This window comes from Ranitomeya variabilis, chromosome 4, assembly GCF_051348905.1.
Source record: "Ranitomeya variabilis isolate aRanVar5 chromosome 4, aRanVar5.hap1, whole genome shotgun sequence".
Lineage (NCBI taxonomy): Eukaryota > Metazoa > Chordata > Amphibia > Anura > Dendrobatidae > Ranitomeya > Ranitomeya variabilis.
This window is the reverse complement of record NC_135235.1, coordinates 69,919,142-69,942,513: the sequence shown is the minus strand read 5'-3', so window position 1 is coordinate 69,942,513 and position 23,372 is coordinate 69,919,142. Positions and strand designations below refer to the sequence as shown.

General features: G+C 40.4%; 1 protein-coding gene across 3 annotated transcripts in view; it reads left to right on the top strand.

The window, feature by feature from the left end:
* The first annotated feature begins 335 nt into the window (after nucleotides 1–335).
* The window catches only part of SH3PXD2A (SH3 and PX domains 2A), a 337,450-nt gene continuing 314,413 nt past the window's right edge, over nucleotides 336–23,372 (top strand). For 2 of the 3 annotated variants that reach the window (XM_077258687.1, XM_077258686.1), the window contains exon 1: nucleotides 491–687. In XM_077258687.1, the coding sequence (XP_077114802.1) occupies nucleotides 616–687 (72 nt within the window). In that variant the 5' untranslated portion in view covers nucleotides 491–615. Of the gene's footprint in view, nucleotides 688–23,372 lie in introns of all 3 variants that reach the window. The other variant, XM_077258689.1, reaches the window with a different exon arrangement.

Sequence of the window (23,372 nt, the reverse complement as noted above, 5' to 3'; positions counted from 1 at the left end):
AAGGAGCTTGAAGTCCAAGCCCTACAATCGCTACCAATGATACCAAGGCTATGAGAACAGAATGTAAGAATCATATTATATTAGTGAACTTGCATTTTTATTAGCTATGGATAGAAATTCCCTCCATTTTTGATTCCTTTGATTGTGTTTCCTGCAGAATTCTATTCCTATGTTTCAGTGCATTCGCTGTGATGATAGATTAGACCTCCTAATGCAATGACAGTGTCCCCCACTTGTGACTGCACAGGAAGGCTCAGCAGCAGCTCTCTCCATACAGCAGGAGGAGTGGAGGAGGGTCACACATATGAAAGGCTGGGGGCGGGGAGCAGAGAGCAGGGGCTGAGCTGAGGAGCAGTGCTGGGAGACACAAGGACAGCTGAGAATCCCCTGCTGCTGGTATCACCCTGTGCAGCACATGGCACACTAGCCAGCTCCTGCCAGCAGCTCCTCTGCCCTGCTCCTTGGCTGAATCAGGCAGCAGCAGCACATGGCACCATAAGCCAGCACAGTGTGTGAGCTTCCTGGCCATGCTTCTGGTTCTCAGCAGCTCCCAGCAATAATGTCATATTCCTAGAGAGCTCCAGCCTTCAGCTATCTGTGCACCCTCTCCCCAACATGATGTCTTATGGGGTGGTGGATGTGTGTGTCCAGGATGTGCAGAAGAGGAGGAATCCCTCCAAGCATTATGTGAGTAGTGGCTGCCCACACTGACACTTTGTATTTACAAACATGGAAACAGTAATGTATCAGAATAGATGCGACTTGGTACAATGGTTTACCCTGTGACTGCTTCTGTAATCATGGAGCATTCATGTATACTGGGCTGTAAGTTCTGTATGATGTTGAATACCTGTTATCTTCTAGGTATTGATATTGTGTGTTATTTTATGGAGTTTGCTTCGCTCTCACTATAAACATACAGAACATCATGTAGAGTCAATGATGGATGTAACAAGCTGCAATCTAGTGAAATGTGTCAGATAAAACTTGAATCTTATAATCCTTAGTTGTGGAAATTTATGAATGATCACTACATTGTTACAGTTCACTCGTTGGACCACTTTTTGGCGGGGCTGCGAGGGAGAATCAATTCATTCTTCTAAGGCTAGGGTCACAGAGTTTGTTCAGATCAGAGTGCGATCCAATTTTCTTGGACGTGGACGATTGACATTCTGTCAATCCGTGAAATTGAACCGCACTTTGATGTCATCTGAGTGCAGTCCGATGTTTTCCACGGACTCATTGACTATCATGGCCGAGTGAATATCGAATTCAAATCGTGCATGCTGCAATATTTTTCCAATTCTGTCCAAGGAAAAATCGGACAAGTGCACGGCCCCGTAGACTAACATAGGACCAAGTACGATTCACTGTTTTGTTGGACCGAAAATACTGTCATCTGTATGAGCTCTAACACACATTACTAGTTTCTTACAGCAGATATTGGTGACCACATGACTTGTTTTATATAGTGATGTCCCCTACGTGTGGATAAAACAAATGCATGGGAACACAAACAGCTGCATCCTCCTTTGTGGTCACTAAGATCAGCTGTCAGTCCAAGATTCAGTGCTATAGGCTGTAATACATCATGTGCAGTAGTCTGAGCTGCCCTAAGTCCTAAAAGTGGATTTAATTGAGTTTAGCACCGCTGAGTAAGGATAAGATTTTGTGGACTTCCCAGACAGTTGCCCTGGGGGGTGAAACAATTTATATGAAGAGTTAGAATGGAGGATGAAGCCGCCCATTGGTTACTTACAGCATAATCTTGTTTGTAACCAGCTGCTCTACATAGATCAGGCATGAGGTCTCCTGTACTTCATGACTTGGAGTCTTATCTTCCACCTATACTTTCCTGATACATTTATTGTTATTTTTTCCTATGAATGGGATTTATTGTACAGACACTGGTATATGTATTCAAGTCACATCCTGGCATGCAACTGTGCTCCAAATGTCCCATTTCCTAAAAGTCACCGATATAATGTAGAGAGGAAGACAGGCATGGCTGTTTAAGGCTGCATGCATATTGTTGGCTGTGACTACAAAGCAGAATAAGTGAGCTCTGTCCAACACTGCCCGATTATGTCCCAGAATGAAAGACTGCACACAGGAGCCTGTAAGAAGATCTGCAAACCTAGCATTATATGTATTATATATTATACCTGTGTATTATTAATTCTGATTATTAGGGAGGGCTCACATCACATTCTGCTCTCCATTGATCATTCCATTGGCGGAGTTCAGTCTAAGTATCGAAAAAATGGTTCCCCTGGCATATCAATGAGGTAAACAGAGGCTAAAATATGAAACTTTCAACCCCAATCCTATAGTCTACCGCAACAGCAAAGGCGTACACCACTGGAAAGGAGTTCAGAGTCCTAAGTTTCATATTTTAGGGTCCCGACCCCATTTTTTAGTGTCTGAACAATTAACACCACCATTATCAGCGCCGGTGCAGCATTCCGCAATCTTCTATATTTCCTGACTCCCCCCTGTCGACCCCCTAAAATTCCTTTTGAATGGCTACCGCGCTGTATGTAAATCCGGAGGGTACAGCCCGATGGACGTCATTGCTGCGGCGTCGGTCCCTCCGCTCTGTTGCTGAATGCCGTCCTCCAGCTTTGATGTGGATGACGCATCCTGGGTCATTCACATAGAGCAACGAAATCTCGCGCCTACGTCGAAGCTCTGCCGGCGCACTTTGTTCTGCCCTACCACGGGCAGTTATGTTTTAGGATCTGCAGATGGACAGACTCCACTGCAGTGATACCCAACGGACCGTCCAGATTTACACACAGCGCCAGAGCAATTGAAAACGTATTTTGGGGGTTATATAGGGGGAGTCAGGATATAATACACAGGTTTGTGGAAGGCAGCACAGGCGCTGATAACGGTGATGGTACTTGTTCAGACAATATAAAACTGGTGACCGCTTCCCTTTTAAGTGAATGGATATGTTGGAGACGGGTCTCAATTCACTTTTTAGCTATTTAGGCAGAACCCCCGTATGGAATTTCTGACTGAGAGCGTAACGTGATGTGACCTTTCCCATTTATCATCCCCATTAATAGAATGAGGCTGATCTTTTTCATAACGAAGACTTGTAAGTGTGAAGAGTAATCTGAGGCTCAGTATAAACATGGTGAGATGTGGGTGTATTGGAGAAACAGTCCGTAGGATGTCCATCTACAGCGGAAGAATTAGGATTCACAAATGATTAGTGACATGATGAACGTCACTATGGATTGTGGTGGCTAATGTTCCCTGGTGATTTGATCTGATACAGACGTACAGAAGGTGTGTACAGTTCATAAACTGCTTCTCACTGATGATACCAGTCTACATCAGCATTTTCTTGAACGTGTTTATATGAGCAAGTGGATTACAATTGCTTAAAACTATGGACTTCCTATACCAAAATCTATAGCAGGAAAGTTTGGGTCAGTTATCCATTACAGCGTCTCAGTTGGCCGCTTCCACCGGAGGTTATAACATGAAAGCAAACCAAAAGCTCCTCTCAAACCCCATTGCGACCACGTGAACAGCCATCAGGGCCCATTTCTATGGGTGACATATTAGTGTCCGTACTACAGCTGCTATAATTGGACTCTACCTGGTTCCACTGGACCATACTTATGATCCAGTGCTCTGGGTATTTGGTGTCCAAAACTGTTTAAAGTTAAAGTCTATCAATTTCTGATTTATTTTGGGGGAGAGAGTAAGATAAAGTACTTTCCAAATAAAGTGATTTACAGGCTACATGCAAAATGCAAATTTTGGTTAACTCCGTATCAGTAGAAAATAGTTGCTCCACTGTGCTTTAAAATTCTATATCCTTAAAGCATGACTCCAGCGTTTTCCAGAGTGGTGGCTTAAATGTACGTCCCTAGCCCCATCCAATACTCCCCTTCATTATTTTCCAGCGCCACTTCAGTCCATCTCTGGTGAAAAGTCACCTGTCGGCACACTCAGGTTTCTGCTGGAGCGTGTCGGAGGTCACTTTTCAATACAAGTCTATGAGAGCCTCATTCTGGCCTCGTTCTGGCTCTCATAGACTTGCAATGAGAGCTTGTGATGTAACTTCTGACTTCCGGCCAGTCAGAAGCTGCTGTCACAAAATGGCGCTGCGGGACCGGAGCGGCATCGGTAACTGGGCAGGGGGCTTACATTTAAAGAGCCACTCCAGTGGTGAAAGAAGAAAACATCTGGAGTGGTGCTTCAATTTTGTAATATGAAACTTTAGCAAATCTTTCTAGTAGGTTTAACATTTCTTTAATTGAGTTCATAGGGTCGCTTGGAGATAAAATGTTGTCTACTTCATCTATCATCGCTCAATTTGGGAGGGTATCTCTTAATATCATAGTGTCACAGTTTTTAAGGTTGGAGGTACCGAAATCCATCGAGTTTAACCCATACCTAAATAAGTTGATCCAGAAGAAGACAAAATGAGTCAGATGCTAATTGCTACAAACTAGAGGAATAATTCCTTACCTATTCCCCATACGGCATAAGATTAGTTCCCTGGATCAACGTCCCATCACAGAATCCAGTGCCCATAACCGGTATCATCAGTCATATAAGCTAAGTCGTAGTTTAATCTGTAGTCTCTTGTTGGTGTGCAATGTCTCAAGCGTGTGTGAAGTGTATACAACAGGAAATCCATTCTTGAAGCCCCATGACAAAGCCTTGTGTATGACGCCTTTACTGTGACTTGCAGGAGTCCACTTTTTTATAGTAAGGAATTGTAGGCAGTTGGCGTATATGGCGTACACCACCACATCGATGTGCCAATATTAGTAAATATGCCTTATGGTATAATATCATATCTGTATGTTCAGATGACGTTCAGTAGGACACCCTGCTGTCCCTCATCAATGTCATAAAATGATTTGGTGCTTACAGAGGTATTACTTTACTAATGTCTATTTATAACACCTGAGTCAAAGGAGCCATGGGCTCAAAGGTCTCATTTCATTTCTAGCTGGTGCAATGTACGTAGGCATTGAGCAAACAGTCAGAATCAATACAAACGTTACCGCCCTGCAATATCTTCTGTTATCATTTTTTTAGTTAAAGACGTTCCATATACAGCTCTGGCAAAAATTAAGAGACCACTGCAAAATGTTCAGTTTGTCTGATTTTTCTCTTTATAGGTATATTTTTGAGTAAAATGTAAATTGTTCTTTTAGTCTATAAACTTCTGACAACATGTATCCGAATTTCCAAGTAATAAATTTTTTTTTTTTTTCTGACAATGAAAAATGGTCAAAGTAAAAAAAAAACCAGTTGTTTCAGACCTCAAGTAATGCAAAGAAAACAAGTTCATAATCATTTAGAAACAACAATACTAATGTTTTAACTCAGGAAGAGTTCAGAAATCAATATTTTGTGGAATAACCATGATTTTTAATCACAGCTTTCATGCGTCTTGGCATGCTCTCCACCAGTCTTTCACACTGCTTCTGGTACAAAAATGTAAGCAGTTCTTCTTTGTTTGATGGCTTGTGACTATCCATCATCCTCCTGATCACATTCCAGAGGTTTTCAATGGGGTTCAGGTCTGGAGATTGGGCTGCCCATGAAAAGGTTTTGATGTGGTGGCCTCTTAATTTTTGCCAGAGCTGTAGTTTATTAAAGGTGAATTTGACCTTGCAATGGATGAGTTGATGCCCATACAGAATGGAAGTAAGCTGGATAATAATTACATTGTACCCAGAGCAGACATACCTTCTTATTGTTGGACGCGAGAACATCAAGTTCTTCTATCTGGCATTCAAATGCTCAGACTCGCAGAGAGAGTGATGCCAAGTATCAAGGTGACTGCACACAACCATATAACGGCTTCATAACCTCAGCCTCTAAGTTGTGTGATCTTGTAATGCCACTTATAGACTTTTATAGGGGCTTAATATCTCCATATCCCTCTGATTTCATAAAGAGGTATGTGCAGCTTTTTTGAAATTCTAGATAAATTAAATATAGTTGTCCAGGTCCCTGGGGTGGGTGCAGCCATCAGGTTTCTCATACTCCTGCCGGATCAGGTATTGCGGTCTATGTACAAACCATCTGGGGCGTAACTACAATAGGTGCAGGGGTTGCAATCGTACCCAGGCCCTGGAGCCTAGGGGGCCCTAAAAGTCTCTTTGGCCTATAGAAAAAGACTATTGTGGTGGAAAATGAAATGCTAGGTGAAATCCCAAGAAACAATGAAAACCCTATATTAACCCCTTAATCCCGTATGACGTACTATACCGTCGAGGTGGGGTGGGCCTTAATTCCCGGTGACGGTATAGTACGTCATACGCGATCGGCCGCGCTCACGGGGGGAGCGCGGCCGATCGCGGCCGGGTGTCGGCTGCATATCGCAGCTGACATCCGGCACTATGTGCCAGGAGCGGTCACGGACCGCCCCCGGCACATTAACCCCCGGCACACCGCGATCAAACATGATCGCGGTGTACCGGCGGTACAGGGAAGCATCGCGCAGGGAGGGGGCTCCCTGCGGGCTTCCCTGAGACGATCGGTACAAGGTGATGTACTCACCTCGTACCGAACGTCTTCTCCCTGCAGGCCCCGGATCCAAAATGGCCGAGGGGCTGTATCCGGGTCCTGCAGGGAGCACTTCCGGGTCGGAGCAGGCTGCAGATGAAAGCTGCAGCCTGCACGGCTGTAAGTGAGATCGGAGATCTCACAGAGTGCTGTGCACACTGTGAGATCAGCGATCTGTAATGTCCCCCCCTGGGACAAAGTAAAAAAGTAAAAAAAAAAATTTCCACATGTGTAAAAAAAAAAAAAAAAAATTCCTAAATAAATAATAATAAAAAAAAAAAATATTATTCCCATAAATACATTTCTTTATCTAAAAAAAACAAACAAAAACAATAAAAGTACACATATTTAGTATTGCCGCGTCCGTAACGACCCAACCTATAAAACTGGCCCACTAGTTAACCCCTTCAGTAAACACCGTAAGAAAAAAAAAAAAAAAACGAGGCAAAAAACAACGCTTTATTACCATACCGCCGAACAAAAAGTGGAATAACACGCGATCAAAAAGACGGATATAAATAACCATGGTACCGCTGAAAACGTCATCTTGTCCCGCAAAAAACGAGCCGCCATACAGCATCATCAGCAAAAAAATAAAAAAGTTATAGTCCTGAGAATAAAGCGATACCAAAATAATTATTTTTTCTATAAAATAGTTTTTATCGTATAAAAGCGTCAAAACATAAAAAAATGATATAAATGAGGTATCGCTGTAATCGTACTGACCCGACGAATAAAACTGCTTTATCAATTTTACCAAGCGCAGAACGGTATAAACGCCTCTCCCAAAAGAAATTCATGAATAGCTGGTTTTTGGTTATTCTGCCTCACAAAAATCGGAATAAAAAGTGATAAAAAATGGTCACGTGTCCGAAAATGTTACCAATAAAAACGTCAACTTGTCCCGCAAAAAACAAGACCTCACATGACTCTGTGGACCAAAATGTGGAAAAATTATAGGTCTCAAAATGTGGAGACGCAAAAACTTTTTTGCTATAAAAAGCGTCTTTTAGTCTGGTTTCACACTTGCGTTTTTATCTGCATGCGTTTTTTAAAAAAACCGCATGTGTGAAAAAATGCATGTAAACGCGGTAAAACGCATGCGTTTTTATAGAAAAACACAAGAAAACAAGAAAAAAACAAAAAACCCTAACCCTACCCCTAACCTGAAATACGTGGCACTGAAATACGTGGCACTGAAATATACGTTTATATACGTATATACGTATATAAGTGCCACGATATTTCAGTGGCCACGTATATAAGTGCCACGTATTTAAGTGCCACGTATTTAAGTGCCACGTATTTACGTGCCACGTATTTACGTGCCACGTATTTACGTGCCACGTATTTTTCAGTGCCTGAAATACGTGGCACTGAAATACGTGGCACTGAAATACGTGGCACTGAAATATCGTGGCACTTAAATACGTGGCACTTAAATACGTGGCACTTAAATACGTGGCACTTAAATACGTGGCACTTAAATACGTGGCACTTAAATACGTGGCACTTAAATACGTGGCACTTAAATACGTGGCACTTAAATACGTGGCACTTAAATACGTGGCACTTAAATACGTGGCACTTATATACGTGGCACTTATATACGTGGCACTTACATACGTGGCACTTACATACGTGGCACTTACATACGTGGCACTTACATACGTGGCACTTACATACGTGGCACTTACATACGTGGCACTTATATACGTGGCACTTATATACGTGGCACTTATGACTGTCAGAAAATGTTCAGTAAACGGTTAGGGGTGAGGTTAGGGGTAGGGTTTCAGGTAGAATTGGGGAGTTTCCACTGTTCAGGCACATCAGGGACTCTCCAAACGCGACATGGCGTCCAATCTCAATTCCAGCCAATTCTGCGTTGAAAAAGTAAAACAGTGCTCCTTCCCTTCCGAGCTCTCCCGTGCGTCCAAAAAGGGGTTTACCCCAACATATGGGGTATCAGCGTACTAGGGACAAATTGAACAACAACTTCTGGGGTCCAAGTTCTCTTGTTATCCTTGGGAAAATAAAAATTTGGGGGGCTAAAAATCATTTTTGTGGGAAAAAAAATGTTTTATTTTCACGGCTCTGCGTTGTAAACTGTAGTGAAACACTTGGGGGTTCAAAGTTCTCACAACACATCTAGATAAGTTCCTTGGGAGGTCTAGTTTCCAATATGGGGTCACTTGTGGGGGGTTTGTACTATTTGGGTACATCAGGGGCTCTGCAAATGCAACGTGACGCCTGCAGACCAATCCATTTAAGTCTGCATTCCAAATGGCGCTCCTTCCCTTCCGAGCTCTGTCATGCGCCCAAACAGTGGTTCCCCCCCACATAGGGGGTATCAGCGTACTCAGGACAAATTGTACAACAACTTTTAGGGTCCAATTTATCCTGATACCCTTGTGAAAATACAAAACTGGGGGCTAAAAAATCATTTTTGTGAAAAAAAAAAAATAATTTTTATTTTCACGGCTCTGCGTTATAAACTGTAATGAAACACTTGGGGGTTCAAAGTTCTCACAACACATCTAGATAAGTTCCTTGGGGGGTCTAGTTTCCAATATGGGGTCACTTGTGGGGGGTTTGTACTGTTTGGGTACATCAGGGGCTCTGCAAATGCAACGTGACGCCTGCAGACCAATCCATTTAAGTCTGCATTCCAAATGGCGCTCCTTCCCTTCTGAGCTCTGTCATGCGCCCAAACAGTGGTTCCCCCCCACATAGGGGGTATCAGCGTACTCAGGACAAATTGGACAACAACTTTTAGGGTCCAATTTATCCTGATACCCTTGTGAAAATACAAAACTGGGGGCTAAATTTCATTTTTGTGAAAAAAAAAAAAAAAATTATTTTCACGGCTCTGCGTTATAAACTGTAGTGAAACACTTGGGGGTTCAAAGCTCTCAAAACACATCTAGATAAGTTGCTTAGGGGGTCTACTTTCCAAAATGGTGTCACTTGTGGGGGGGTTTAATGTTTAGGCACATCAGGGGCTCTCCAAACGCAACATGGCATCCCATCTTAATTCCAGTCAATTTTGCATTGAAAAGTAAAATAGCGCTTCTTCCCTTCTGAGCTCTGCTATGCGCCCAAACAATGGTTTACACCCACATATGGGGTATCGTCGTACTCAGGACAAATTGCACAACAACTTTTGTGGTCTAATTTCTTCTCTTACCCTTGGGGAAATAAAAAAATGGGGGTGAAAAGATCATTTTTGTGAAAAAATATGATTTTTTATTTTTACGGCTCTGCATTATAAACTTCTGTGAAGCACTTGTTGGGTCAAAGTGCTCACCACACATCTAGATAAGTTCCTTAGGGGGTCTACTTTCCAAAATGGTGTCACTTGTTAGGGGTTTCAATGTTTAGGCACATCAAGGGCTCTCTAAATGCAACATGGCGTCCCATCTCAATTCCAGTCAATTTTGCATTGAAAAGTCAAATGGCGCTCCTTCCCTTCCGAGCTCTGCCCTGCGCCCAAACAATGGTTTACACCCACATATGGGGTATCAGCGTACTCAGGACAAATTGCACAACAATTTTTGGGGTCCAATTTATTCTCTCACCCTTGGGAAAATAAAAAATTGGGGGTGAAAAGATCATTTTTGTGAAAAAATATGATTTTTTATTTTTACGGCTCTGCATTATAAACTTCTGTAAAGCACTTGTTGGGTCAAAGTGCTCACCACACATCTAGATAAGTTCCTTAGGGGGTCTACTTTCCAAAATGGTGTCACTTATTAGGGGTTTCAATGTTTAGGCACATCAGGGGCTCTCCAAATGCAACATGGCGTCCCATCTCAATTCCAGTCAATTTTGCATTGAAAAGTCAAATGGCGCTCCTTTGCTTCCAAGCTCTGCCATGCGCCCAAACTGTGGTTTACCCCCACATATGGGGTATCAGCGTACTCAGGACAAATTGTACAACAACTTTTGGGGTCTATTTTCTCCTGTTACCCTTGGTAAAATAAAACAAATTGGAGCTGAAATAAATTTTGTGTGAAAAAAAGTTAAATGTTCATTTTTATTTAAACATTCCAAAAATTCCTGTGAAACACCTGAAGGGTTAATAAACTTCTTGAAAGTGGTTTTGAGTACCTTGAGGGGTGCAGTTTTTAGAATGGTGTCACACTTGTGTATTTTCTATCATATAGACCCCGCAAAATGACTTCAAATGAGATGTGGTCCCTAAAAAAAAATGGTGTTGTAAAAATGAGAAATTGCTGGTCAACTTTTAACCCTTATAACTCCGTCACAAAAAAAAATTTTGGTTCCAAAATTGTGCTGATGTAAAGTAGACATGTGGGAAATGTTATTTATTAAGTATTTTGTGTGACATATGTCTGTGATTTAAGGGCATAAAAATTCAAAGTTGGAAAATTGCGAAATTTTCAAAATTTTCGCCAAATATTCGTTTTTTTCACAAATAAACGCAAGTTATATCGAAGAAATTTTACCACTAACATGAAGTACAATATGTCACGAGAAAACAATGTCAGAATCGCCAAGATCCGTTGAAGCGTTCCAGAGTTATAACCTCATAAAGGGACAGTGGTCAGAATTGTAAAAATTGGCCTGGTCATTAACGTGCAAACCACCCTCGGGGCTTAAGGGGTTAAGGGTCACCAATCTAACCCAAGAAGAGGTGCGAATCCGGCTAAATAAGATTAAAATAGATAAATCTCCGGGTCCGGATGGCATACACCCACGAGTACTAAGAGAACTAAGTAATGTAATAGATAAACCATTATTTCTTATTTTTAGGGACTCTATAGCGACGGGGTCTGTTCCGCAGGACTGGCGCATAGCAAATGTGGTGCCAATATTCAAAAAGGGCTCTAAAAGTGAACCTGGAAATTATAGGCCAGTAAGTCTAACCTCTACTGTTGGTAAAACATTTGAAGGGTTTCTGAAGGATGTTATTCTGGATTATCTCAATGAGAATAACTGTTTAACTCCATATCAGCATGGGTTTATGAGAAATCGCTCATGTCAAACCAATCTAATCAGTTTTTATGAAGAGGTAAGCTATAGGCTGGACCACGGTGAGTCATTGGACGTGGTATATCTCGATTTTTCCAAAGCGTTTGATACCGTGCCGCACAAGAGGTTGGTACACAAAATGAGAATGCTTGGTCTGGGGGAAAATGTGTGTAAATGGGTTAGTAACTGGCTTAGTGATAGAAAGCAGAGGGTGGTTATAAATGGTATAGTCTCTAACTGGGTCGCTGTGACCAGTGGGGTACCGCAGGGGTCGGTATTGGGACCTGTTCTCTTCAACATATTCATTAATGATCTGGTAGAAGGTTTACACAGTAAAATATTGATATTTGCAGATGATACAAAACTATGTAAAGCAGTTAATACAAGAGAAGATAGTATTCTGCTACAGATGGATCTGGATAAGTTGGAAACTTGGGCTGAAAGGTGGCAGATGAGGTTTAACAATGATAAATGTAAGGTTATACACATGGGAAGAAGGAATCAATATCACCATTACACACTGAACGGGAAACCACTGGGTAAATCTGACAGGGAGAAGGACTTGGGGATCCTAGTTAATGATAAACTTACCTGGAGCAGCCAGTGCCAGGCAGCAGCTGCCAAGGCAAACAGGATCATGGGGTGCATTAAAAGAGGTCTGGATACACATGATGAGAGCATTATACTGCCTCTGTACAAATCCCTAGTTAGACCGCACATGGAGTACTGTGTCCAGTTTTGGGCCCCGGTGCTCAGGAAGGATATAATAGAACTAGAGAGAGTACAAAGGAGGGCAACAAAGTTAATAAAGGGGATGGGAGAACTACAATACCCAGATAGATTAGCGAAATTAGGATTATTTAGTCTAGAAAAAAGACGACTGAGGGGCGATCTAATAACCATGTATAAGTATATAAGGGGACAATACAAATATCTCGCTGAGGATCTGTTTATACCAAGGTAGGTGACGGGCACAAGGGGGCATTCTTTGCGTCTGGAGGAGAGAAGGTTTTTCCACCAACATAGAAGAGGATTCTTTACTGTTAGGGCAGTGAGAATCTGGAATTGCTTGCCTGAGGAGGTGGTGATGGCGAACTTAGTCGAGGGGTTCAAGAGAGGCCTGGATGTCTTCCTGGAGCAGAACAATATTGTATCATACAATTATTAGGTTCTGTAGAAGGATGTAGATCTGGGGATTTATTATGATGGAATATAGGAATATAGGCTGAACTGGATGGACAAATGTCTTTTTTCGGCCTTACTAACTATGTTACTATGTTACTATGTTATTGCTATTACAAATTTAAAATATTTGGGGGCCCCGTTGGAGCTTTCGCATCGGGACCCATGAGTTTCAAGTTACGCCATGAGATAGGTTTATGTGAACCAAGCCTTATTGTGCAAAAAGACCAAAACTTAAGATTTCATTGGTCACTATTGTGGAACTTGGGAGCAAGAGAGCTCAACGGAGGCCACCATCTGTGAGCCTTTCTGTGGCTTTCTGATCTGGAGGGTTGAGTTAAAGGGATTGTCTGATAACTGTTATTTTTTTATAAGAAGGAAATATGGTGACTAAGAAGGGGTTGTCTGCATATTGGACAACCCCTTGAGGCTTGTTGAGGATGGGACTTGGTCAGAAAAGTGAAATTTTCGGGCTTTCTTTTGAAAATTGGTTCATGTTGCAGCACGGTGGCTCAGTGGATAGCACTGCAGTCTTGCTGCACTGGAGTCTTGGGTTCAAATCCCACCAAGGACAACATCTGCAAAGAGTTTGTATGTTCTCTCTGTGTTTGTGTGGGTTTCCTCCAGGTACTCCGGTTTCCTCCAGCATTCCAAAGACATACTGATAGTGAATCTAGATTGTGAGCCCCATCAGGGACAGTGATGATAATGTCTGTAAAGCGCTGCGGAATATGATAGCCCTATATAAAAATAAAGATTATTATTATGTATGGTTGATCCCGGTCATATCCACTTAAAATAACAAAAAACAAAATCAAAACTGACTAAAACCTTCTAACATAATGAAGTAAATGTGAACAAGTGTAATTGTTAGAGGCTGCAATATATACAAACCGAAGAGCACAGTAGCGGGACAAATATATATACAGTCATGGCCGAAAGTATTGGCACCCTTAAAATAGTTACATAAAATGAAGTATTTCTCCCAGAAAATTACTGCAATTACATGTGTTAGCTATACACATGTTTATTTTCTTTGTGTGTATTGGAACAACACAAAAAAATTAGAAAAAAGGCACATTGGACATAATTTCACATAAAACCCCGAAAATAGGCAAAATTGTTGGCACCTTTCCAAAACTGTGGGTAAACAACTTTATGATGCTTGTTCAAACTCACCTGTGGCAAATAGCAGGTGTGAACAATATGAAAATCACACCTGAAACCAGATAAAAAGTGGAGAAGTTGACTCAATCTTTGCATTGTGTGTCTGTGTGTGCCACACTAATCATAGAGAACTGTCTGAGTCCTTGAGAACCAAAATTGTTGAAAAGTATCAACAATCTCAAGGTTACAAGTACATCTCCAGAGATCTTGATACTCCTTTGTGCAACATAATCAAGAAGTTTACAACCCGTGGCACTGTAGCGAATCTCCCTGGACGTGGACAAAATTGTTGGTACCCTTCTGGTACAGTAGGAAAAACCCAAAATGATCACCGAATTATCTTAAAACTGACATTTACTGAATATCAATTAATGAAAATCAGACATTGCTTTTGAATTGCGGTTCAACAGAAACATTTACAAAATCAAACTAATAAAAATAGGGTGGACAAAAGTGATAGGTACCCTTAGAAAACATTGAAAATAATTTGGCCATAGAGAAATGTTAAACTAATGTGTGTCCTATAATTGGCATCACAGGTGACTACAATCTTGTAATCAGTCTGCTTAGAGGGTGAAAAGTAGTCACTGGGCTGTTTAGTATCATGGTGTGTACCATACTGAAGATTGACCAAAGAAAGCTAAGGAGGGAGTTGTATCAGGAGATTAGAAAGAAAATTATAGGCAAATATGCTAAAGGTAAAGGCTGTAAGACTTTTTCCAAAGGAGCTTGGTGTTCCTGTTACTACAGTGGCACATATTATTCAGAAGTTTTAAGGTCTACAGGACTGTAGCCAACCTTCCTTGATGTGGCCGTAAGAGTAAAATCGATGACAAATTGAAGAGACGGATAATACGAATAGGAATGGTAACTAAGCAGCCCAGAATAACTTCCAAAATGATTAGAGATAAACTCCAAGGTCAAGGTACATCAGTATGAGATCACACCATCTGTTGTTAGCTTGGCCAAAGTGGACTCGAAGGTGACCGAGAAGGAAACCACTGTTGAAGGCAAATCATAAAACCGCAAGACTGGAATTTGACAAAATGTACATTGACAAGCCAAATTTTCCATGTTTTTGGGAAAATTTGATAAAATAAAACTGGAGCTTTTTGGCAAGTCACATCAGATCTATATTCGCAGATGCAAAAAATGAAATATACAAAGAAAAAAAACCATTGTGCCTACTGTGAAACATGGATGAGGCTTGGTTATGTTTTCGGTTTGTTTTGCTGCATCTTGCACCAAGTGTCTTGAATCAGTGTAGGGAACAATGAACTATCAAGGTATTCTGGAACAAAATGTCAGAAAGCTAGGTATGAGTTGCAGGTCATGGGTTCTCCAACAGGATAATGACCCAAAACACACAGCTAAAAACATGCAAGAATGACCAAGAACAAAACATTGGATGCTTCTGAAGTGGTCTTCTATGAGCCCTGATATAAATACTATTGATATTTATGGGAGGAGCTGAAACAGTCTGGAGACGGCGCTTTCACACCTGAGACAGCTGCAGCAGCTCAGGATGAGTGGGCCAAAATACCTGCGGACAGGTAGAGAAGTCTCATTGAGATATACTGGAATCGTTCTTTTGTTTGTAGTGATTGCCTCCAAAAGGTTGTGCAACAAAATATTAAGTTAACGGGAACATAATTTTTGTCCAATCTGTTACTTTTTTTTAACTTTCTTCTTGAACCAAAATTCAAAAGCTAAAAATCAAAGTCAGATTCTCATTAGCTGATATTCATTAAAATATAAATTGAAAATGACTTTTAAATTATTTCATTGATCACTGTGAGTTTTTCTGACTGTACCAGAAGGGTACTAACAATTTGTTTCCTCCACAGAGTAATATGAAAACCACTTGGAAATCTCGTGAAGATATCTTGTTAGGGTTATAATGACTTCATAGACAGAAAGTCCTATTGAAACCCTAAAGCAGTTAAAATAAGTTACATGTTTGCTCTATACCAAACATTACAGAGTGAAGGCTGCCACCAACGTCGGCAAAGACGCGACAAGAACACTGGCGAAGACGACTCTGCAAAACTAACGCCGACACTTTCCTAAAGTGGCTTTGCCGGGGAAACTTGGTGGCTGTGTCGGTGTCTAAATGACGCCATGCGCACATATCCATTTAGCCTGAACCAACTGTGTATGTATGCATTGTGGCATACAACATATTACTTGTTGGTTTTCTTCACCGTAGTTCATTGAACTCCTTGATGCTAGGGGTAGGGAGGTTGAGCTCTGAAGTTGGTGTGGAAGCAGACCGACCATAGATAGAAATATCCCAGCACCGCAGTGGTTTTTGTGAATAGTCATACCAATAGAAATAGCTGTTTCTTCTCCTAAGATCCTTTGTTGTTTTCTCACCACAAAGCCAATGTTTAGTAAGAGAACTTGTGTCTGTTCCGACCACATCTAAGATAAAAACCAGACTGTACTACACTGATACCAGAGATGTTAGTCTGCTTGTACTTTGAGCCAGAAATGTCGTTTTCAGCATGGACCATCGCCTGACCACATTGAAAACCTATGGTTGACATTTTGCAGATTAAACCTTATGAAGGCATGAGTTTCAGCTTTAGAATTAAGGGCTCATGTACAAGGATCCCGTCCTGTGAGGCAGAAATCCCCATTGAAGAAACAGTTTTAAGGAATGTTGATTCAGTATAGTGTGTATAAAATTATATTGCAGCAATCTTAGAAATGCAATTTCCAACATTTACATTCAGTTTTATGCATCATTGTTTCTTTTTACCTTTTTAAAGTCCAAAAGGAAAAATTTGTGAGATTTTCTCTGCTCAAATATATTATTTTTTTATATTGCAATTTGCAATGAAACATCCTCCAACTTTCTTTGGATTGTATATGTCTACTCTACAGGACTAAAGCCGGCCATACACATTAGACGGCTGTTCGCTTATCCAGCCGGACGCCATTTCGGTCAGCTCTCCCATGATCACTCGTTTGGCCGAGCGGTCCGGTGTTGTCTATGAGAAACCAGTTTCCAGATATGTCACTCACCTAGCCAAATCAGTTCTCATGCTTCGCACTGATGAGGGTCAACAGCCCGAAACTACGTGTCTACGAATTGAGATACTGATTTGACTTTTATTCTAAGTCATATTGCATGACTCGTTAAAGGGTTGATTGTGACTTGTAGGATCGCTACTTCCAATAGGTGGCGCTATAGGGTTCAAGTCCTCTTTTTCTCTGAAGAGGCAACTTGAACATTAAAACTATAAATCGATGAATAAAGACTATACCTTGGGTGATAAGGAAATTACACAATTCCCTAAGCACCTTTTTAAATATAAAGGTTGGTGTGCTTATCAGGGGCAGAGTGATCTAGGCCCCGTGTGATGATGCATGCGTACCAGTAACCTACGGTATATTTATAATATACTTGAACCAGCTTTGCACAGGGGATACATTTATCTACGTATATAGCTGGCTCTGTTCTTAAAGAGACTGTCAACTCAGAAAAACCCATAGACTACACTACTCTGTTAGAGCTGTTCTCTAAATATATTTTATTAATGTCCTATCCTCAGGATCATATTCTCCAGAATATGAGCTGATCTGCATTTCTAGGAAGCAGCTGAAACAAAAATTCATATAGTCATATAGTGAATGTTTACATGACACTTGGTTTGTAATGCTATTAACCTGCAGATTAAGCCCATATCTGCAGGTTAACATTTTTGCTGGTGACAGGTTGTGACAGGTTTCCTTTAACTATTTACTCTAGTTTTTATAAACTGAAAAATTCACCTTCAGTTCTTTGTTTACACCTGATATTTATATTGATTACCTATTCTAAGTTTATAGGGCGTGACTAAGAAGTGGTTGGCTCTTCTGGCCATGGACATGTTTGACACTATATCATATAGGGAAGTTTTTGCAGACTGTAGGAACCAAATTCCCCCTTCTCCTGTTATATGAAAAGTAAGATTTTTATCAATAGCTCACTGAATACAAGAACAATTTCCAAAATTGAACATAAGTACAACTTACAACTAACCCCACCATGTTTTACTGTAGGCACCATGCGTTTTTCTAAATTTATTTTTGTAAATGCATTGTGCCTACAGTGAAACATGGTGGTGATAGTGGTTACATGAGTGCTGCTGGTGTCAGGGAGCTGCATTTTTATTGATGGTGTCATAGTTACATAGGTTCAAAAAAGTCAAGTTAAACCTTTCTCCACCAAACACACATGAATTTACAAATGTACTGCTCTAGATTGAAAGAGAAGATTCTGCCATCACTCCGTGCTGTTAATAGATGTGATTTTTCTAACATGACAATGATCCAAAACACACATTTGTTGCATTTCTGAGGAAGAACAGGGTGAAAGTGATTCAGTGGCCAAGTGTCTCCTGATCTGAAGCCAATTAAAGACCTATGGGGATTTCTGGAAGGACAAGTTGAGCATCACCCTCCATCCAGCATCCAGGCTCTAAAAGAGGTTGTTCTCAAAGAATGGAAAAAGATCAAGGTTGTAATATGTCGCCAACTTGTTCATTTCATGCCTAGTAGACTTGGTGCTGTCCTTAAAAAATCATGGAGGTCATACAAAATACTAGATGTAACAGTTTTTGATGTGGGGTGTATAAATTAATTTGAGTAAAATTGAAAATTTTATAATGAAAGTTATATTATTAGCCTTACTTTCATGTTATAATTTATAAAATGTTATAGAAAAATGTTTAGAATTGAGAGTCCTCAGTGGTTGATACCTTTTAATGGCTAACTGAAAAGATGGTAACAAATTGCAAGTGTTCGAGACTATTCAGGTCTCTTCATCAGGCATACATATCTATGTCTTTTTCTGTATTAAAATGTTATAGGAAAGTGTCAACATTTTGGAACTTGTTCTTGCATTCAGAGAGACTCTGATTAAAATCTTGTCAAAAAGGTGTACTCATTTATGCTGAGAACTGTATATAATAGGTTTATAACCCAGCAATTTTTATATGTTGGATGGCTAATGGTTCTGCAGTTCTTTGACATTGTCCAAGGGGTCCTATTATTCCAAAATCCGCCTGATTTATATGAGGGTATGTAAACAGCACTTTGGAACCATAGGCCCGAGGATAAGTGCTTGGGAAACAAATTTTTCCATTATTCTTTAGAAAGCTCCACATTAAAAGAGGTCTCCAGGAGAGATTCAACATCATCAAAGTGGTTGACTTAGCAGACTTGTGATTAGTTATCGGGAACCTGAACTTTTTGCTTATTTTAGGTTTTGTTCGCTGTTTATATATTGATATAAGTTATGGCCATACACCCCGAAAACAACAGAGATGAACTGCAGGATATTGGGAAAATAATCCATCACAGACTTTAAACATCTTGGAAGTGGTTGACTTTGCAGCTTCAGCACTTCTGTTAGATTTGTGACTAGTTTTGGAGGAATTAAACTTTTTTTCTTTTACTGTTTACACTGCATATCAGTGCAAGGTTTGCATATATCCTATATAAGGGGAACTGCAGGATGCTGTGAAAAAACATTTTTGTATTACAGTATATTTCTTGCTCTAAAATCTTGAGATTTTGCTCCTAGTCATTAAGGCGAGGACATGGGTATTTATAGTCAACTATTATACTAAATACCTACTGAGCACATCAAAGGAGAAGTCTCTGTATGGCTCAGCGAGGCTAGAATGTAATATAAACTTCATAGAAGTGGCAACGACTCATTGCACGTATATCAATAATGAATCATCATCAGTGGAAACCTATAAAGAGGAAATAAATCTCATTTTTGTCCACTAATAAGCAGGAAGTGTCATGACTAACAGATCTGCAAATACATTTGATGGCTCCAGGGCGGCCGGGTGGACTTGATATTTGACTAGAAGGACAGTGCAATGAATGCGAGCTTTTGTGCCATATGCGATAAATGAAGTCACAATGAAGCTGAAGTCTAACAATGTAGACATTGATGCAACTTTTGTGTGCTTCTATGACATTGCAACTTTTTTTTATTTTGTAGTAATTTTGCCAGTCTGCTCTAGAAATGGTTGCATACATAGGTACTTCCGTATTTAAAAAGGGACTTGTGTGTCTGATAGCCCAAATTCCTGCTACGTACCAACCTGACATTGAAGCCCTCTAGATAAAAAAAAGTAGCTTAAAAACAGTAGTAATAAAGCAGCTCATCCAATATTACAATTTACAACCCCCAATTCCAAATAAGTTGGGGCGCTGCATAAAATGTAAAAAAAAAAAATGCAATGTTTTGGGAATCTTTTATAGCCATGATTTATTTACAATAGAACATAGATCAAAAGTTTACTTGAGACTTTTTTCCATATCGTTAGAAAAAAATTAACTGATGTATAAATTGATGGTCACAACATCTCAAAAAAGTTGGGACAGGGTTGACAAGATGCTGGAAAAGTAAGTGGGACTAATGAAAACCAGCTAGAGGGTCGATTTTCAGTCCATGACAGTGTATAGAAAGAGCATGTTAGAGAGGCAGAGCCTCTCAGAAGCAAATATGGTCAGAGATTCATCAATCTGAATAACTGCCTCTAAAAGTTGTGGAACAATATATAACATGATAGCTAGATATATATCATCAAAATATTCAGATATTCTGTAGAAATCCATGTGCTGAAGAGAAAAGGCTGACGGTCAATATTGATTGCTCGTGATCTACGGGCCTTCAGGTGGCACTGTATTAAAGACAGGAATAATTAGTAGGTCGTGAAAACAACCGCATGGACTCAGTAATACTTTTAGAAATCATTATCTGTGAAGACAGTTCATAGTGCAGTCCACAAATGCTAGTTCAAGCTCTATCACACAAAGAAGAAGCCATATAACAGCACATCCAGAAATGTTGCCATCTTCTCTGGGCCAGAGCACATTTAAAATGGATTGAGTCAAAGTAAAAAACTGTTCTGTAGGCAGATTTTAAAATTATTTATGGAAACCAGGGACCCATGTCCTACAACTTTATGAACAGAGGCACCATCTAGCTTGTTATCAGCCTACAGTTCAGAAGTCTGTATCTCTCATTGTACGGGACTGTATTTGTGCCTATGGCATAAGCAGTTTACACACATTGAAAGTCACTATCAATGCTAAGCAGTATATAGCAGTATATATAGAACACTGTATGCACCATCCAGACAATGTCTATTTCAGAGAAGGCCTTGCATACAGTATTTCAGCAAGACAGCTAAACCACATACTGCATCCATCACCACAGCATGGCTTTGCAGAAGAAGAGTTCAAGTGGTGAACTGTCCATCTGCAGTCCAGACCTTTCGCCAATAGAAAATATTTGGTGCATTATGAAATGAAAAATCAGGCCAAAACCCAGGACTATGGCGCAGTGAGAATCCTACATGAGACAAGAATGGGACAACATTCCTCTCACAAAACTCCAGCTATTGGTCTCCTCATTTCCCAGAAGTTTACAGACTGTTGTAAAAAGAAGAGGGGATACTACACATTGGCCTGTTTCAACTTTTTTGACATGTTCCTGCCATTAATTTATACACGAGTTAAGTTTTTCATATGAAATGGGAAAATGTCCAACGTTCACCTTCTGATCTGTGATCTATGTTCTGCTGTGAATAAAATATGATCATAAGGGATTTCCAAATAATTGCATACTTGTTCTCATTACATTTTACATAGGTTTTCAACTTTTTAGGAACCGGGATAATAGTTTTATTGGCCATATGTGACTTTAAAGGTGTTTATTCTCATTTCCTTAAATGGGAAAAAATGCTTGTAAAAGCAAATACCTTTGCAATTTACCTTCTACTAAAAATCAACTCCATTCTCAATAACAGAGAGATTTTTAGTTTTATTGTTTACAGTTTGTTGCCGGCCATCTCCGTAGTCTACCAAAGATGGATGGTCTCCTAGGCAAGAAGCGCAGTTCTTGCAAACTCTTTGCTGTAGTGCCTACCAACCATGCTCAGAAGCTGGATGGATCACTGGATCCAGCTTTAGTGCCCCGGCATTCTTCCAATGCTGCAAAGGCAAAGTTTTCTCTGTTTACAGCATCGAAGAGTGCTCAGTTTGGGTCATCGGTGAAACCATGTCGTCAGCCCAAACTGTCAATCTTTAGGAACGCACCGCCCCTGTAAGCAAGAAGATGGGAGGCTGGGGCGCAGTTCTATCCTGAAGATAAGACATAGGACAAACTCTTTCTCTTCTTTGAGGGCAAGCAGTGATTTGTGTCCAGTGATATAGTGGTTGATATTTTGAGCCAGATGCTGCTGTCACTTTTTAGTGTTGATGGGTGTAGGGACAGTCTGTCAGCAGGGGACAGATAGGTTAAATGGCAGCCCATCTGATCTTTTGCCTCTCCAGCACATAAGCCGGTGTCCCATTAGTCTGGCAGGGACATATCCCCTACTCTATCGAAACAGCATACACTTCCAGTCTAGCTGAAAACATTATTGGGTACACGAAGAACATAGTTCGTAGATGACTGATTTGTGATAACGATCACTTATATTCATGGATAGTATTTCAACTACCAGACATCCCAGACATCACTACAGCCACTAACATGGGGAAGCAGTTGTAAATCCAGCATATCTGTCTATGGACAGCTTTAAAGGGGTTTTCATGTATTTTAGAAAGCTTAGTCAAGAAGGAAACGCTATAAAGAAATGCAAATTGCCTATTAACCCCCACGCTGATCTAGCACCAATGCATTCCCATCCATTCTGCATAGATGATGTCCCATCCATCATTCACATCAATCAGTGGTCTCATTTGCTTGTATGGCCCATGACCACAGGGTACAGTGACTGGATTTACTTGGTCATATGAATGATGGATGGGACATCATCACTGCAGGACCGTGAGGAACCCTGCAGCAGTAATACTGGTGTTATGGTGGAATCAACTGATAGTGGTTATTTGTCTTTTTGCCAACTTTACTATAACCCCCGAAGACCCCTGTAAAAGTGCCCGTATACATAATAATGACACAGGAAAGAGGAAAGTTAAATATTAGCATGTGCAATCATAAGTTCTCACGGGATAGAAGCTTACACCGTCACATGCCACTGAACTACACATAAACATGTATGATGGGGTGGGTCAGGAGGTCTAAAAAGACCTCGGTATCAGCATGTGCGAGTCTACAGTTATTGCAAGGTTATATAGTTTGTTAGATTTTTTTTTTCTAAACCTTATGTGTTTCTTTTCCATGAAATTCATCATTTATTTACCATAAATTTTATATAATATTACATAGTAATATTAGATAGTTTTAACTGTTGTACAGTATTTCTTCCCAGGATATATCCTGTATGTAGTTTACTTGTAAGATTTGAAGTATCCCGTTGAGGAAGTGACAATCCCACTGAATGAAATGACCTATTTTAAGGAAACAGCTGCGGTTTTCTTATATTGTCTTTTATCTGCTCTCTCTACCATTTCCTGTTATTTGGAAACAATATTCAGAAATAAACAGTAAAGCC